The sequence below is a fragment of the Canis lupus genome, chromosome 13, assembly GCF_003254725.2.
Source record: "Canis lupus dingo isolate Sandy chromosome 13, ASM325472v2, whole genome shotgun sequence".
NCBI classification, from domain to species: Eukaryota; Metazoa; Chordata; class Mammalia; order Carnivora; family Canidae; genus Canis; species Canis lupus.
The window spans coordinates 53,977,527-53,996,079 of NC_064255.1; the positions used below are offsets into that span (position 1 = coordinate 53,977,527).

At 34.0% G+C, this 18,553-nt stretch overlaps 1 protein-coding gene across 23 annotated transcripts in view; it reads left to right on the forward strand.

Annotated features, from left to right (window-relative positions):
• Nucleotides 1-18,553, forward strand: part of ADGRL3 (adhesion G protein-coupled receptor L3) — a 682,677-nt gene that overhangs the window by 627,420 nt on the left and 36,704 nt on the right. For 15 of the 23 annotated variants that reach the window (XM_049092973.1, XM_049092979.1, XM_049092980.1 and 12 more), the window contains one exon: nucleotides 394-8,554. The exons of 2 other annotated variants lie outside the window; for them this stretch is intronic. In XM_049092973.1, the coding sequence (XP_048948930.1) occupies nucleotides 394-1,193 (800 nt within the window). In that variant the 3' untranslated portion in view covers nucleotides 1,194-8,554. Of the gene's footprint in view, nucleotides 1-393; nucleotides 8,555-18,553 lie in introns of those variants that run through there. 6 more of the 23 variants (XM_049092988.1, XM_049092990.1, XM_049092989.1 and 3 more) reach the window with 1 other exon arrangement.

The window sequence follows — 18,553 nt, forward strand, 5'->3', positions numbered from 1 at the left end:
GAATGATAACACCAAAATTTTGTGTTATTTTTTTTCTAAGTTATAACCAAATATGCTTCAGATAAAATCAGGCAATGTTTGTGTGTGTGGAAATTGCAAATTTATAGATTTTTTTAAATTATTATTTTCAAGATTTCTTTTAGATACTTTTCCACTTATAGGGTTTCTATCAATTGTCCAAGTGTATATATAGATATGTACATATAGATTTAATAGTATTTTCTGTTTATTTGCAAACATTTTATACTTAATTGAACATGCTAGCAATTTATACATACTTCATAGTCGAATGTTTTTGCTTTTGTGTGTGTGTGTGTGTGTGTGTGTGTGTGTGTGTGTGTGTTCTCTGGCCAATTGGATGTAAATGTCATAGTGTTTTGTAATCTTTTTCAGAGGGGCTTCTGAACAATGCCAGGGATACAAGTGTCATGGATACTCTACCACTGAATGGTAACCATGGCAATAGTTACAGCATTGCCAGTGGTGAATACCTGAGCAACTGTGTGCAAATCATAGACCGTGGCTATAACCACAACGAGACCGCCCTAGAGAAAAAGATTCTGAAGGAACTCACTTCCAACTATATCCCGTCTTACCTGAACAACCACGAGCGCTCCAGTGAACAGAACAGGAATCTGATGAACAAGCTGGTGAATAACCTCGGCAGTGGGAGTGAAGACGATGCCATTGTCCTGGATGATGCCACCTCCTTTAACCATGAGGAGAGTTTGGGCCTGGAACTCATTCATGAGGAATCTGATGCTCCTTTGCTTCCCCCAAGAGTTTACTCTGCAGAGAACCACCAGCCACACCATTACACCAGAAGGCGGCTCCCCCAAGACCACAGTGAGAGCTTTTTCCCTTTGCTAACCAACGAGCACACAGAAGATCTCCAGTCACCCCACAGGGACTCTCTGTACACCAGCATGCCGGCACTGGCTGGTGTGCCTGCCGCAGAGAGCGTTACCACCAGCACCCAGACCGAACCCCCACCGGCCAAATGTGGTGATGCCGAAGATGTTTACTACAAAAGCATGCCAAACCTAGGCTCCAGAAACCACGTCCATCAGCTGCACACCTACTACCAGCTGGGTCGCGGTAGCAGTGATGGATTTATAGTTCCTCCAAACAAAGATGGGACCCCTCCAGAGGGCAGTGCAAAAGGACCAGCTCATTTGGTCACTAGTCTATAGAAGATGACACAGAAATTTAAACCAACAAAACTGCTAACACCTGGTTGACTGTTCTGAGTTGCTATAAGCAGTGGTAATAATGTGTGTACTCCTAAATCTTTATGCTGTTCTCGAAAGAAAAACTCTGAGACTTTTTTTTTTTTTTTTTTAAACTGGGATTTTTAGGTCAGCCCAGGGGAGAAAGATAACTGCTGAAATTCCCCTGTGCCCTCTCCTTTCCTGTCTTTCCCCCTCAGATGGAGACTTCATTATGTTAATGAACGAGATATGAAGAAAATGGCGCTCATTGTGGCCTTGTTGAATTCTGTTGTGTTTGTTCTAACATCTCTGATGCTCTGTTACTATCGTTACAAGGACCTGATTTTTAAAAGGCCAGAATGGTTGTTTGAAATTAGTAACAATGCTGCATCTAGATTGGAGTGCTGCACAAACAAACATAAAAACAAAGCAAAACTGTATCACATAGTGGTTTTTCGTCACTCACAACCTGAATTCACCACAGCCGGGATAGCTGTGGAATACAAAATAAAACAACAAAATTAATACTGAAATGGAGGGGAATTCTAGAATTATATGCTAAATGCATATTTTACGATTTGCTGTATTAACTGATGATAAAACTAATGGCAGAAAAAAATTGAACAATTTCTATGTAATGTACAGATACTAGCATTGCACATATAGTCAGCTTTCTGTTCCTCCAGAATTTGAGTCCTGTTAATGTAGTGGAAAAAAAGAGATATTTTCTTTTTCTTTCGTGCTGGTCTTGCAAGTTTGTCTACCAGTAAGAGAGCAAAGTTTCCTTCCTTTCTTCTTTCTTTTCTTCCTTCCTTCATTTTCTTTCCTTTTTTCTCTTTTTTCTTTCTCTTTTTTTCTTTCTTTCTTTCTCTTTCTTTCTTTCTTTCTTTCTTTCTGCTTTTTCTTATTGCTTTTTTCCTTTAAAACGTCACCTGGCAAAAAAATAAATAAATAAATAAATGAAACTATCACTTTATAAGAATCATTTTCTAGTAATACAAACAAATTATTTTTTACAAAAAAAAATAAAATAAATAAAATTAGACTTCCTTCCCTCACTATATATCTTTATTCAGTCAGAGTATTTCCAGAAGCATTTTTGCAAATTAGAGCAGGACAAACTTTTATGTTTACAGCGCACATCTGTTGTAATGCAAAGCATATTTGGCAAGCAGTTTATCACCAAGACAGTAGCTATGATTCTAGAAGTCAAGAGGTGTCAATAGAACTAGTGGGGCTTCTGCATGTGGAAAAAAAAAAAAAAAAAAAAAAAAACGATATCCCATAGGCGTTAAAGTGCTGAATGCTCAGTCTGATCCCCAAGTGGGCACCTGCACTACCAATTTTTAAAGGAAATTCACTCCCTTGTAGTAAGAAATGAAAGGTCAAGTTATTTTGAAGTGATTTTTTTTTTAAAAGACTCTTCTGTTTATTAACAGGAAAATTTATTTATTTGACAGGATTTTAAGTAATGTAGGAATACAAGAGGTAAATTAGCAGCACATATAATTTTTTTTTAAATTTATGATCCATTTTGTATGGTCTCAAAGTTGGATGACCTCATTACTAATATTTGTTGTAAAAGTGAAACTTGTTTGCCAACCAATAAACAACTGATTGAGATTTAGAAGATATTGTTTTGATGTATGTACTATATGATTAATTATTCTTTTCATTTTTCTCGTCTTTCTTCTGTTTTCCTTATATATACTTTGCCAATCCTCTATGGCCCAAAGGAGCTATGCGAAAGAAATCAAATCTGCCTAGATGGATAACCTAAGCACAAAATTATACCGTTTTTGCAGAGAGAGTAAACCAGGAAAATAGGATGGACACGTTTATGTTGGAAAAAAAAAGATATATTACTCACTGTTAAGCAGGTTAATATATGTTACTGTGTGCTTATTTTATAAAACAGCTGCAGTCACTATGCCTGCTATAAAAACCAGCTTCAATCAGAGATTTAAGTATTGAATTGGATGAGTGGGTGGGTCACGTATTTTCCTTCCTTGTAAGTTCCATCTTGATGGTAGAAATTTAAAGTCACTCAATTGGCTAAAAACTGCCAGAATAGTGGCAAAAAAGAATATCCATTTTATAAAGATAATAGAAGTTATTTATGCTAATTTTTCTTGTCCTCTATACGGAAAAAAAGCCCTTTCAAAGTAACTTTGCAGATCTCCAATTACTGAAGAAGCTTTACCAAGAGTGTCTGTCTAAGGATGGAATCCCTTCTAGAGCAAAGTCAGAATGAATTTGCCAAATTATAATTTCTCTTATACTATGTGATAGTCCGATGATTTGTTTTTTTCTTTTTTCTCCCAAAATCTAAACACCACCCATCTATAAATTAATTTCCTAAATTAAGATGAGAAGGAGTAGTTTACAGAATAGCCAGTAACCTATATATAGTTTAAAAATATAAGACAAAAAAAGATTTTCTATGCTGGGCCAGAGTACATCAAAACCTTAATATCACCTCAGAATATCTTATGCATCATTCCTTTTTGGTCACTTAACATAAGTATTTTTTAAGTATCTGGATTTTTTTTTTTTTTAAGTTGCAGGAGACCCTCAAGCTTTACTGGTAATTAGGTTCTCACATACCACACTATGGCAATATTAGCACCTGACAGGTGGTTAGCCTATCTGTTGCATAGAGTACATCTGGCAATGAAAGAACCCTTTTTAGACAAGTTTAAGGTAACTTCAGAAACACAGATGTGATCTGTGGATTATGAGCACTTATGCTTGTTTTGCCAATTCAACAGAAATCTATGTGAAAGCAGCTCTGTCGGTAAGAAGCTAGTTTCACAGAACAATGGGGAAACTACCTCAACTCAGCTTGCTGATGCTGCCAATTCTGATTTTCTGATATTGCTACCTCCCTGCCCGTTATCTCTTACGTTTCATTACATGGAAATTTGAAACAGGTAGCCTCCCCAGCTTTACATAGACCAAGCTGAGGAAAATCAATTGAACACAAACTGATGCAGAAGGCGATTTAGTACTGTCAGTTACTACCAAGCTCTTGAATCAAGATGAAAGGATGAGATTTTAAAATTTGAGTACATCAGAATTGTGCTTTTAGAAAGACTTAAGATCCCAAAGACTTTTACAGAAAGAGATTGTTCCCCCAAGTTTTATGCCACTATAATACAAACAAAACTGTAGATAAAGGAGTTAATTATGTATACATTTCAATAGAAATTTGTGTATATCTAACATGTATTGATTTAGTCCGTTCTACACTAGCAAGGGTTGAATTCCTGAGCTTGATTCTTTCCCCATGTATTTCCTTCTGTAGCTATTGAAAAATTAATAATTTTAAATTTTTTCTTGTTTTTTTTTACCACCTTTGGTTGACTATGTTTCAGTACCCTGTGCCATTCATGACCTACTTATCTGCATATTTCTGATGTGTTTATCTGATTTTCTAGAGGTAAATTTTCATCAAACAGACGTACTGTACAAACATAGCACATAACTGATAGCTGCGAGTTAAAGTTATGCCAATGAGACAGACTCATTATTATTTCCTAGTAAAATAATATTTTTATAATATTTTACTCTTAAACTTCTTTTTTTATTTTTGAGGTCTATTTCTATGGTACTTTATCAGGACATTAGCTAACAAACCTCATGTTTAGCTGATTCACAGACTATTGGATTGTTGCACAGCCCATGTTCCTAATTGATATTTATGGAGAAATCTACATTTTGTGAGGGAGAAATAGGTTTAACTTCCATTAAGTTTTTTGAGTATCCCTCTGGTTCCACTCTATCAAAGTTAAAAATACCATAGTTGAATAATAAATTGCTATGCTAGAATAATCATAATGACAAAAAAGCTCTTGTGTGAGAACAATTACTTTGAAATAAAAATAATCAGGAAACTGCATTAATCAAATGATGATGATGGAAATACCCTTAACTTCCTGTCCAACAAATTCACAAAGACTCTAAATTAAAGTGTGGTTTATGATATGTATTTTTAAAATTTCCATTAACCTAAAAGTGTCAACATATTGATAAAAGATCTTTAAAATTTAGTGTTTTAAACTTAGTTGGTATGATGAAACTTTTCATGGTAATGGAGATAAACATATAAGAGAATTGGTAATATTCACATAGAACCTGTAGACTTAGTTTTACGCAATATCTTCAGCTTTTTCCCCACACATGTTCAGATTGATTGACTGGTTTGATTACTTTAAAAAATGACATTAAAAAGGTTAGATTGACTTTCTGCATCATAGAGACCAACAGGGAAAAGAAAAATAGTTTCTGGGTTGTCCAAGATCAACTCCAATCTCATCAATAATCATCTCCTATTAGTGAAAGAATAATCTATCTTTAGTTATTCATTTGTACTGTACCAAAGTGCTACCGCTTGAGATGTTTTTGGAACAAACAAAACACTATAGAACTACTGTGAATGTCAATTCAGATTTAGAGAGAGAGAGAGAGATAAATAAACCCAAACCCTAATTCGATTTTGAGCAATTCTAAAAATATTGACATGAATATATTTTCTTCTCTAACAAAAGTATCTGAGATAAATAACGATTGTACAATCTTCCTAGTATATTGTAGTACCAAGGTATTAAGATTTAATTAGTTCATGATTATAACTTACCGCATAAATACTTGCTATGCATTTCTAAAAATACTTTAAATATTTCTTATGTTAGATTTCTGTGCATTAATAAATTAGGAACATGGAAGCATAAGAGTGAAGCAGAAACATTACAAAATATCTTATAGAAGCATTTTTGTGCAAGTGAATTAATTCAACGTGGAGAGATTCTTTGAGATCATAAAATAGATTTAATGGATCCCAACCATAAATTCATTTTTGAAATCACCAAATCCATCATTTTTAAGCCATCTGAAAAATATTGATAAATATCTGAATTTTCACTTCTAATTAAAAAGTGTTGGTAGCTGCTTCTTTCCTGCCTAGGCCAGAAGAGGAATCTTTCCTATTTGTTAAATATCCTGTTTACTTCTACTTACCCCTTTGTTTTAAAAGTGAAATAAATCTTTAAATTTCACCTATTCACATACTTACCATACTTTGATTCCTTTTATTTACAGCTGCAGAGGAAATAACTTTGTGACTTTTGCAATGAAACAGGTAGTTATTATGGTTTTGCCTATTTTCATTCTTAATAAAGTTGTTGCTATACCCTCTTTCAAAAACTGAAAAGTCAGCACGTCTCTAACATTTAGGACCTTTAAGTTATTATTCAGATGTCTTCATTTCAACTATGTTTTGATGTTTCTTTCTCTCTCATAGTAATACGTGACACAAATTTTTCTCATTTACTTTGTGTCCCATTAGAGTATTTCAAAGGTAAATGCAAACTATGATGTTTAAGAAGGCATGTGAAAGGCGAACTTTGACTTTATATGAAGAAGTCAAGGAAGACTATATGAGGAAAAAAAGCTTCCATTTGGATAACCAGATCTTTTCAATCACAATATGAACAGAAGAAGGGCAGAACCAAATTGGCAGACTTCTGGTGAGGTAGCAGGACCTAAATTAGAATTACAAAGAAAAAAATTCCAGGAAAAAATAATGAAATCGTTCAGCGTGATAAAAATCTTAGTGTACCAAATGCTACTGATGTGTTCAAATAAAATTGAAGTATACCATATTATAATTTTATTCTGCTAATTCCACAGGGAACTCTAAACACTTTCCACACCAGATATTTCTTGTCTAGCCACACCTTGTCTCAAGGAAACATGAATATTTTATAAATATTTCTGAAATACAAGTATTTTTGCCTCAAGTCACTTTCACTCTCTAATCTGCTTACTCTATTGTATGCCAACACAGTTAATGCTACTAGTAGCTTTGTACCTTTTAGAGCTTTATTATGGATCTTTCTAATAAACATTAAATTAATATTAAATTGGAATTATGTACATTGTGCAAGATAATTCATAACCAAGCAAGATTCATATTACAGGATAATCTATTATATCTATGAATATTACATTGAGACTGAACAAATAATTACACAGCTAAAAATATTACTCTCAAGTCCTCTCTCTCTTCAATTATTGTAGTCAATTCGTTAAATTCTGCTGACAGTTGTATGACCTGTTATCAAAGTACTCCATAATCCAAATGTGTCTAAAAGTATTCCCAATGCTTCTTTCATTCTAGAATGCTAAAGTTTGAAAGAAGAGGAAAGGAAAGCCGACTTCTAAGGATCTAATTTAGATTAACATTGCCATTCAGAATGAATAATTTTGAAATGAGAATGTTCCACTCTGTGAACTAAGGTTATTAAAGATTTACAGTTAGTCCAATATTGGAGGATTTTAAATTTTAAAAGAGTTAAGTTTTTCTCAATGGCCCAAGACTGCAGAATTTCACACTACATTGGCAAGGAAATGTGTTGAAATTCCATACCTTAAGTAACTTTTTAAAGGTTACAAATTCCCTGATTTTTCTGAAGGTAAAACTGGCAAAATGATCCTGGCTTCAAAATGAAATGGCTTGGTTGACTTCGAAAATGTTTGGCAAAAATTATGAATGTCATCAACTCTTTAACAGTAGGTAGAGGTCTTTGTGGGGGAACTCAGGATACAGTGACTAGAACACAGTGTCTTCTTATGCTGACCACTGCCGAGTCTTCTGGAGCATTTTCAATGCCTTGAATTTCAAGTTGTCACAATGTCTTATGTTTTGAATAACATCATGAATCAAGAAAGATGAGGAAAAAACATTTAAAGTTGGTTTTCATGCCTCATTTCAGAATAAAGATTTCCTTTACCATCCTAAGTAATAAAAGATGATATGTCTTGAAACAGCTGTAGACAATCAGAATGTGTTCATTTATAAACAAGTCTTTTTTGTATATTCTAGCACTAATCTTTGCCTATGAACTACAAAATCAATACCCATAGAGTCAGCTTGATTTCCTTTCACTGGGCTTCTGTGAATGCATTTGGAAGTAGAAGGATAATCCGGGAAGTTTTTCCATACTGTTTTCCCACTTGCCAAACATTAAATCTAATTCAAGATAAATCTTTTAAAAAAAAGTTTGTTTTTAAAAATAAGTAAGTGACTTCTCATTGATAGGAACAATTTCTTTTTTTTTTTTTTTAGGAACAGGAATATAGCTATCACAGGCTCTGTTCTCTTACCATTCTCATATAGTTACAGGTGGAATTAATCTCATCATATACACCTACCAGATTTATCTATTGGATTTTTTTGCCCTTGTACAATCTTTCCAGACTTTTTTTTCATAAATGCTCTGTACAATCACATGTAAAATCATGAGCTACAAACCTCAATAAAAAATGTCAGTAAACAATAAGTGATGTAGTCACTGTTATTATATGGGAGTACCAAAACTTTGGTTTTGGGACAGTATTTCAAACTACAGGATAATTGAAACAGACTTCTAATATATTTCCTGGCTATCCCCACACCCTGCATACATTAAAAGCAAAATTCCAGCACGTTTTACCTTTTAATGTTTTCAGAGAACTGCCACCTAAGGTATCTATAAGGTGATTTGCTTGTTCCAGAAGGATAGGAAGTTAAAATAAGAATTTACTGTTTGCCCTTCAAGTTTGCCCATACTGAGATATCATCAAATGTAGTTATATCTGTCGCCTAATCTTATTTCTCCTCATCTCAAACTGGGGGACTGGTGGGTCAGTTATGATGGTCAGTCATCGGTGAACTTCTGTTTCAAAGGAGACTATGGAGCTCTGTGCTGTGACATGCCTTTCTTCTTTCGGATAAAGAGCACAATCAGTACATGTTGTGGATCACAAAAAGGCAAACATCATAGAATCACCATTTTGTAGTGTCAGGGACTCTGATCATTTAGTTTACTAACTCTTAGCATCAGGAAAATTAACACAAATAGCAGCTGGAAAGATCTAATTCAGGTACTTCTTTATAATATTGAAAATACATTTTCATAGGAATATTTGCAAAGAAAATCAAGAGCAATTATCAGATTCTGAGTGCCCAGGGTGTACCTGGCACTTTGAATTGGCTCATTTAATCTTTCTAATAATATGGTGAAATGGATTTATTTCATGTTCGCTTCACAGAGGAAATTTAAATTCAGATTTGATAGTCATAGAGCTAGTGAATTTTGAACCAAAATCTCACAGTCTAAAGCCCATTTTTATTTTTAACAATGTTATGCTGCCTCAACTAAATGACTAATTGAAAAAAAAATTAACCCACCCCTTTTCATTTAAATAAAGATGCAGGTGGGTAACAGACAGCCAAGAGACTGTTGAAAAAATATGGATCCCACTTTTAAGACGCTCAAAGTTTATATAAATTCCATTTAACTAGGCAATTGAGGGAAAGATTGAGGGAAAGATTTCACCAATTCTGTATCTGAACAAATTACTTTTCTAAGAATAGGTTTCTCATCTCTAAAGTAAATACAATATTTTGTATGTGTTATATAAGTATAAAAGTGTATTATATATGTTATACATACATATATGTACATATATACATATACACATATGTATATTATATATATACATATATATATTACTTGGCACGCATGAAGCCTTTATTTAGAAAATTCTGAAACAGATTCCAAGTTAGTATGTGTGTGTCTTGTTCGTATTACTACTCCTCCACTCCTACACCAGTACACATAATGGATAGAGAATAATAGTATAATTCTGAGATGCCTGGGTGGCTCAGCGGTTGAGCATCTGCCTTTGGCCCAGGGCGTGATCCCAGGGTCCAGGATCAAGTCCCACATTGGGCTCCTTGCAGGGAACCTGCTTCCCCCTCAGCCTATGTCTCTGCCTTTCTCTCTCTCTCTCTCTCTCTCTCACTGTTGTCTCTCATAAATAAATAAATAAATAAATGAAAATCTTAAAAAAAAAGAATAGCAGTATACTTTTAAATCAAATTCTAGTTAAAGTTCTACTCTGATCTATGGGACTATTTCATCCCATTGTCAAAGCAGCATAAATTTCTAGGTCTTTATATATGCAATCTCTCAATCTTTAGTCTTCACACAACAGTTTTACCAATTGTATATCTAGCGATCAAATACAGCATTTTATAATCTGCATTCAACAGTTCTTATTTGATGGGGGAAAAATTAGTTCTAAGTTTAATTATACCTGAGAGATGCTAGATTAAACAAAGTAACAGATTTTTTTTTTTTATTGTAGAATTTCAGAGAATACACTGCAAAATTCCAAGGGTTATATTACACTGTTTCTAAAATTACCTGGCCCTGGGGGCCTCCTGGATGGCTCAGTTGGTTGAGTGGCTGACTCTTGGTTTTGGCTTAGGTCATGATCCTAAGGCCATAATCATAATAGATCCATAATCATTAGATCTATTCCCGTGTTGGGGCTCCTCAGCAGGGTGTCTGATTCACTCTCTCTCTCTTCTTTCTTTCTTTCTCTCCCTATCTCCTCCTGCTTGTGATCAAACACTCGCTCTCAAATAAATAGATAAGTTTTTTTTTTTAAAAATCATCTGGTCCTGAAATCCTCAAGGAATCTAAGGAGCAATACATTGAGCAGTATTAATCCATGAAACTCAGTTTGTGAAACACTATCCAAAATTTTTTTCTTACAATTGAGTTTTTCACTTTTTTTCTAAGTATTCTATGTCATTGAAATGCTGGAAGTGTGACTGGGATCTCAGTTTCAAACAAGCTCACACATGTCTGTATGGTCATTCCACCCACTACCAAGGCTCTTACATGATCTTTGCCTCTTCTTCAGAAACACATTATGCCTTACTTAGGGTTTTTTGCCCCTAGGTAGTGATTTATGGACACTAGGGAATACATCATAGGAAAGGATTAACAAGAGTTTCTTTTTGTCTCAGGACAATCCAGAAGTCCTCAATTTTACAGAAAAATACATCTATAAATATTTTGGGAAGTATATACAAAGTGGATTCTCAAAGTTGGTAATGAACACAGTAGAACTGAAGCTGAAGCATTATTGTTCTACTCCATCATTTTATGTCTAAAATAACATGGTAGAGGGGAGGCTGTGTGTTTCTGTGTTCGTGCCTATATGTAATTGCATGTATATGTAAAACACATGCATATGTCTAGTAATTGCCTATATGAAAGATCTTAGCAAAGTGGAGTTTTCCTCATTAACATTTATATATAACACACTAGGACTATTTATTAGAGAAATTTAAACTAATTTTTTGAGTATGTAAAAGATCTAATTGTTGAAGTGAGAGATACTGCCCATCTTCTATTTGTATGTAAAATGAGAAATAGTCACATAGATATGGCAAAAAAGTGGAAAATTTAAAAATGCCCAGAAAGTTGCATCATTTTGAATTTTGTAGATAAATGCATTTCTAAAAATAACAGTTATAATTAATTGTTTTATTACAATACTAAAAAGTTTACTGACAGTGAAGAATCTTGTCTCAGTATAATATCTAAAGTCAGCTCACTTTTTTCTACTTACCTGGAATGCTTCATACAGGATTTATTCCCAGTCATGGCATCAGAAAATGTTAGTGTCTTATCCAAAAGTATCAAGAATGTTAACAGGCTCCAAAGATTTTAAGTATAAATTGAAATAAAAGATCTTGTCTATATTGCTGATTGTATGTTGTGTGTTAAGGTCAAAACACACCATGGTATTAAACACAAATTCCCACGTACTTAGATAATCCTTACAATGAACATGATCTTTCAGATAATCGCAATTCTCTAATAAAAGGACATATCTGAATCTTCAAAATAAGATATATATATTTTATATTTCCAAATGGTGAAATCATATCCCCAAACTCCACTATATTTTTATTTCAGTGTTCATGCTTCGCTTATATAAAAGAATAATTATTTTATCTTCAGTATATACTGTCAATTCTACCAGTTAAGTCATAGTCCAGAAATTAAGAGTTATTTTTAAATATCGAAGGAAGAAAGGTAGAGTTAATTAAAATATAAGCCTCTTGTCTTGCATTTTATAGGTCTTAAAGCTAAATGATTTCTCACAGTCTTGGAAATTCCTTAGCACAGTGGTAATTGCCACCATTTCATTGTAACTGATGAAAACAGAATTCTATTAATTCTGTTAATGCCGAAGAACACAATAAGAAGAGATAAAAACTGGAAAAAGAATAGAAACTTTCCTTTTAAGCTCAGTCTTTTTTAAATTTTTACTTTTAAGTATAAAATGCTATTTTTCTATAATCTAAAATTTTAATGTAATTGTTTTATAGTTATAACCTAAATACATAGTTTATGTGGTATATAAATTGCCTAAAAGGTTAAAAATAATAACTAATGTTTGGCTTTAAAATTCAAATTGGAGGGCAGTCCAGGTGGCTTAGCGGTTTAGCACCGCCCTCAGCCCTGGGCGTGATCCTGGAGTCCCACATCAGGCTCCCTGCATGGAGCCTGCTTCTCCCTCTGCCTGTGTCTCTGCCTCTTTCTGTGTGTGTGTCTCTCATGACTAAATAAAGTCTTAAAAAAAAAATTCAAATTAGAGTTCAATCTAAGATTGAGAAGTCAAAACTCATCTAAATCCCTGTGTAAAACACACTAATTCAGTGTAACATTTTAGTCATTTATTTTGAAAAGAGAATATTAACTATCTTATTGTTTTTGTGTTATTAAGAGAGTCAATAAAATAGTTCAGTGTTTCCCAGGCTTGGCTTCAATTAGAATCACCTAGAGCATGTTAAAAAAAATTAAAAAATAAAAATAAAAAAGAAAGCCCATTCCTCACTCAAAAACAGTTAAATCAGGATCTCTGGGGGTGATGCACAGGTATAAGTTAATTTAAAACTCCACAGGTGATTTAATGTGCAGTTTGGGCTAAGAATTGCAGAGTTAACTGTTTAAAAAATATTGGTTAAGTATTTTCATTAATCATGTTTAAATATACAACTTTGTTTTTAATCAGAAGATATATGAGAGAGAATGAAATAGAAAACTTCTTTCCTCAGATGAGCCTAGTTAATCACCTAATTATGGTTTTCCTCCCAATTTTTAAAGATGGATAGTATATTGTTCACACAAAATTCAACTAGATTCTTAACTGTATCTTTCATTGTTTAATTCATGGAACAAAAATTCTTATTCAAAATATGTGATTTCCTATCACCAGTTTGAGTCCATAAATATTGTAGTAAAAAAGAAGTCAGTTATTAATTTTACATCAGGCAAAAATCACAGACACGTATCGGGAATTGTTTATACAGAACAAAAGCTTCTTCAAGTTTTCTCTGGACATTTGACTATTGTCAGACCACATATCTATGTGGTTTTTGGCACAGCGTCATAGCTATCCAAGAGTCTACTGGATAGAAGAGTCACTTTCACTTGTTAAAGTGAATTGCCTGTAATTCAGAGAGTGCAGCTATCAGTTGATGAAAGGTAGTCTTTTAAAAGTATTATTCAAAATGAATAACAAATAATAACTTGAGTTTCTTCAATATGACTCCCAGCTTGTGTTTAGTTTCTATAGGTTACCCAATTCATATTGTTATTTTTACGTTTTAATAAACAACTAATCTTGATTCCTAGGAGTTTCTCTAAACAGGAAGAGCGTTCAGGACCCCATGGAAGGTAAGAGAGAAACCAATAACAATTCATTAGAGAGAAAAACTACCCCTGTCGGGGTGTCGTACCCTCTAGACTTCTTCAGTGGTTAGCAACCATCCACCGAATTAGTTCATCTAAATCACCTGGCTACTTAACCCATAACTTTCATGGATAGAGTGATGGAGTGTCAAATAAGCTTTTACTCTAGTGACAACTGGCCAAATAGTAACACCTGTTTGGAGAACTGTCTCCAATAGGCTTTATCCAAAATTAGTAAGAAGAATTCCATGATCATCTATGTCTGTTACAATCATGGAAAAGGACCACAGAAAGAAACCATTTATCAATTCATGTGGAATTTATATGTTATCCCTGATACAGAAGTAGTAAATACCAAAATCTGATACTCATATTTTAGGAGAATCTAGAGCCTTGGCTCCTTTTTAAAAAGTGTTATTAATTATTGAAATATAGTTGACATACAATATTATATTAGTTTCAGATGTGCAACATAATGATTTGACAATTCAATACATTTCTCAATGATCACCAGAGTAAGTGTAGACACCATACAACATTAGTACAATATTATCGACTATATTCCTTATGCTGTACTTTTCATCCCCATGACTTGTTTTATAACTGAAAGTTCTACCTCTTAATCCCCTTCATCTATTTTCCCCACCTCCCACCAGAAACTTCTTTGATGACAGCTACTTCAGTTATACAATAATAGAAAATAGTTTACATGGGAAGCAGAAATGTTTTTTGTTTTGTTTTGCTTTTAATTTATTTATTCATGACAGACACACAGAGAGAGGCAGAGACATAGGCAGAGGGAGAAAGCAGACTCCCTGCAGGGAGCCCGATGTGGGACTCCATCCTGCAGCCCCATGATCACACCCTGAGTGGAAGGCAGACACTCAACCACCGAGTTACCCAGGTACTCCCACTTTTAAAAAATATTATTTAGATCATTCATTCCATTTCTTTCACATATTTGCTTTGTATAATCTACTGGGCTGTTTAGAATGATTTTTTTTTTCCATTATTTTTCACAAAGCTGTATCTAAGCTCTCCTCTGCTCCGAACAGTCATCGCCTTCAGCCAACCAATCCCTGACCAGTCTCCCTCAGATTGGGGCTAAAGTCCATCCAGTCTCGTAGAAATATGGAATCTCTTTTCTCTTTTATAATAGCAATCTCATACTCAGTCTTTTCGTATGTTTAATCTTAATCTTACTCTTTCCCCCTGTCATTTCTGTGTTTTGCAAAGGTCACTTACATATGAACTGAGGTTTCTCTGCTCTATAAATCAGCATCTTCTTCCACTCAACCTTGATATTTATTCATCAGGCAGTCCTTTCTTTTGTTTCCCTTCTTTCTAAGCCATTTTTTTTTAAAGATTTTATTTATTTACTCATGAGAGACACACAGAGAGGCAGAGACACACGCAGAGGTAGAAGCAGGCTCCTTGTAGGGAGCCCGATGTGGGTCTTGCTTCCAGTACCTCGGGATCACACCCTGAGCTGACGGCAGACTCTCAACCACTGAGCCACCCATGGGTCCCTTTTCTTCTTTCTTTCTTTCTTTCTTTCTTTCTTTCTTTCTTTCTTTCTTTCTTTCTTTCTTCTTTCTTCCTTCCTTCCTTCCTTCCTTCCTTCCTTCCTTCCTTCCTTCCTTCCCTCCTTCCTTTCTTTCTTTGCTTCTTTCTTCTTTCTTTCTTTCTTCTTCTTTCTTCTTTTTTTTTTAAAGATTTTAAGCCATTTGTTTCTTTCTGTGCAGTATAAATTCACAGAATTGTGGATCTGAAACATCCCTTGAAGTAAATTATTTCAATCCCTTTACTTCACAGGTAAGTAAACTGAGGACCAAAGAGTATATGCGGTTCAATTGTTGAATATCATAGCTCATTCACACTAGAGCTAATTCTTAGATCAGGATAACCTCAGCAGCTCATTTTTACTACCTTTTTTTCATATTTTCCTGGCTTAGTCTTCATATTGCAATATGTCTGCCTCAGATGTGATCTATTTTCTCTTCTCTTACAAGAGTAATTTTTTTTTTAAGATTTATTTGAGAGAGAGAGATGGGGGGAAGACAGCGCAAACAGTGGGAGACACAGAGGGAGAGAGAGAAACTCAAACAGACTTCCCACTGAGTGCAGAGTGTGATTCCACTCTCTCACAGCCCTGAGATCCTGACCTGAGCCAACACCGAGAGTTGGACACTCAACTGACTGTCCCACCGGGTATCCATCTCACTAGAGTATTTTAAATGATTCTTTAATTTTAAGTAAAAAATCATAATTCACATTTACTTAAGCTAAACAAAAGTATAAATACTTTTTTTTTTAGAGATTTTATGTATTTATTTGGTAGAAAGAAAGAGCACAAGCAGGGAGAGGGACAGAGGGAGGGGAGAAGCAGGCTCTCTGAAGAGCAGGGACCCTGATGCAGGATTCGATCCCAGGACCCCTGGGATTACAACCTGAGCCAAAGGCAGATGCTTAACCTACTGAGCAACCCAGGCACCCCTGTAAAATACCTTTAATGGGATTTACTGACTTACCTAATCAGCGAGGGAAAAGGTGAGACAAGGGCTATTTGGAAACCAGAACAATGAATACAAAGACTTTCCCTGTTTCTCATTTCTCTGTTTCTCCTTGTTTTCCCCATGTACCAGTTTGATTTTTTTTTTTTCTACTGAGAGTCAGTTTTTATGGCAGTTGAGTCAGACTTTGAATATAGACGGACTGAATTGAAAGCTTCCTTCTCCCATTTTCTAGTCTTGTGATTTGGAGCATGTTCCCTTCTATCTCAATTCCCTCCTCTATAAAATATGGATAATAATAAAATCTACCAAATAAGGCTATTGGAATCATACAGTTAAAATTGTAAGTCACTAGTGTGCTTAGAACAGTGCCCGACATATAATGAATGCTTAAGAATCTTTCCCTATTCTTATTGTAATAACAGGCCAGTCTCTTTTTATTGACAAAGTCACTTTTGATAGCAGCTTTGGACTTTCAATCAAATTGTTCCAAGGAAATATAAAAAGACTGTGGTCAGAAAAATCCAAGAAAGGATTCAGGTTCACCATGATTGGTTCTTACTCCTTACTCTGGACCTGTTTTTGCCAGTTTCCCCAACTAGGGCAGCAAAGTCCTACCAGATGCTGGTGTGACAAATGCACCTGTGTTAGTGTCAGTTCTTACAAGGCTACAGCTAGCCTGGTCCATCTGAAACATGAAGCTTGTAAACTTCACTCTTTCATAGCTAAGCCATGTCTCATATCCAGCTGACCTCTATCTTTACTCAGTTCCATTTCTATCTCACCAGGGTCATGCTCATCAAAAGCAATTATTAATCTCACAATTCAATAACATTTACAAAGCTGCACATTTCTATTGGTTACAATTATTTCTGTCTTCTCCTTACTAAGCTTTAATTGTAAACATTTGAAAAGCAGAATCAAATATTTAGTTTTCCTCTGGACTCTTCTGAGGTCCTGAGTTTTACTCTGTTTTCAAGTTTTACTTGAAAATTCCAAGTAGAGAAATACTACTACTTTTTCTAAACACTTATGTGTCCTTGAAAAGCTAATTAAATTGGTTTTGATGAAAACTCTTCCTGAAAAAAGGGTAGAAATGAAAATGCTATTAGGTTTAATCCAGGATTAGCAAGAGATAGCCAGAAAAGCTGTTATTCTCACCAAGCCTGAAGGCTTAGAGCTGAGGGATACACTTCACCACAATACATACATCTAAATAAAAGAACAGTTTGTTCGAAAGAATGCTGTCACCAGTTAGTCTTTCAGATAAAGTTGTGAGAATTTTTCCAAACATATGCTTGTACCCAAGTGTTTTTTTGAATATGGATTGCTGATCTTATCTTCCAACACACATACACTAGAAGGAAAAAGAAGCAATGTATATATAATATATTCTATTAATAATATTTTATATATATTCTAGAAAACAACTTATATATAAACTATATATAATAAACAATTTATGTATAGATTTATGTATATAAATGTATTTATATTTTATGTATATATTTATATATATACATATATATGATTTGTGTGTGTGTATATATACATATACATATATATGTGTGTGTGTGTGTATATATATATATATATATATATATATATATATATATTCTAGCAAACAAAACAAATCTTGGCATTTCCTCCCCCAAATTTCACAAAAATTTGAGGAGAAATATGTATGCAACATATTCTGGGATCCTCCACATTCTTGAGTTAAGAAGAGTTAAGAAGATCCAACCTCTCATATAATGCCATAGGGTGTCCAGCTCTACCTAAAGAATGTCAGAAGTGAAAAACAATTACAGTTCTGCCTCTTTTGATCAATGAGACATATGTATGTAAAATTGTGTTTTATTTATCAATGTCTTCAGTTTTATTCTAAGTGGAAGTGGTTAAGATTTTTGTGAATAAATGAAGTAGAAAAAGGGTTACTAAATTTTGATTTTTCTTTTGAAGCATTTCCAGCATTTCCATAGACAAAAATAAAAACTAATTGAGTGGTCTCATTAAAAACATAGCTTGAAGTGTTCCAAATCTGAGACGCTGAGACTTGGACATACATCAGAAGAAATTACTTATTATTTCCAGTAGATTTAATTTAAAACAAGCTACAGGGGAGACCATCATAAGGAAATGATACAAATCTTTAATTAGAATAATTAAAGACTAATTGTGATTTAATTACAGATACAATTAAATTTTGCCAAGTTTAAAAACA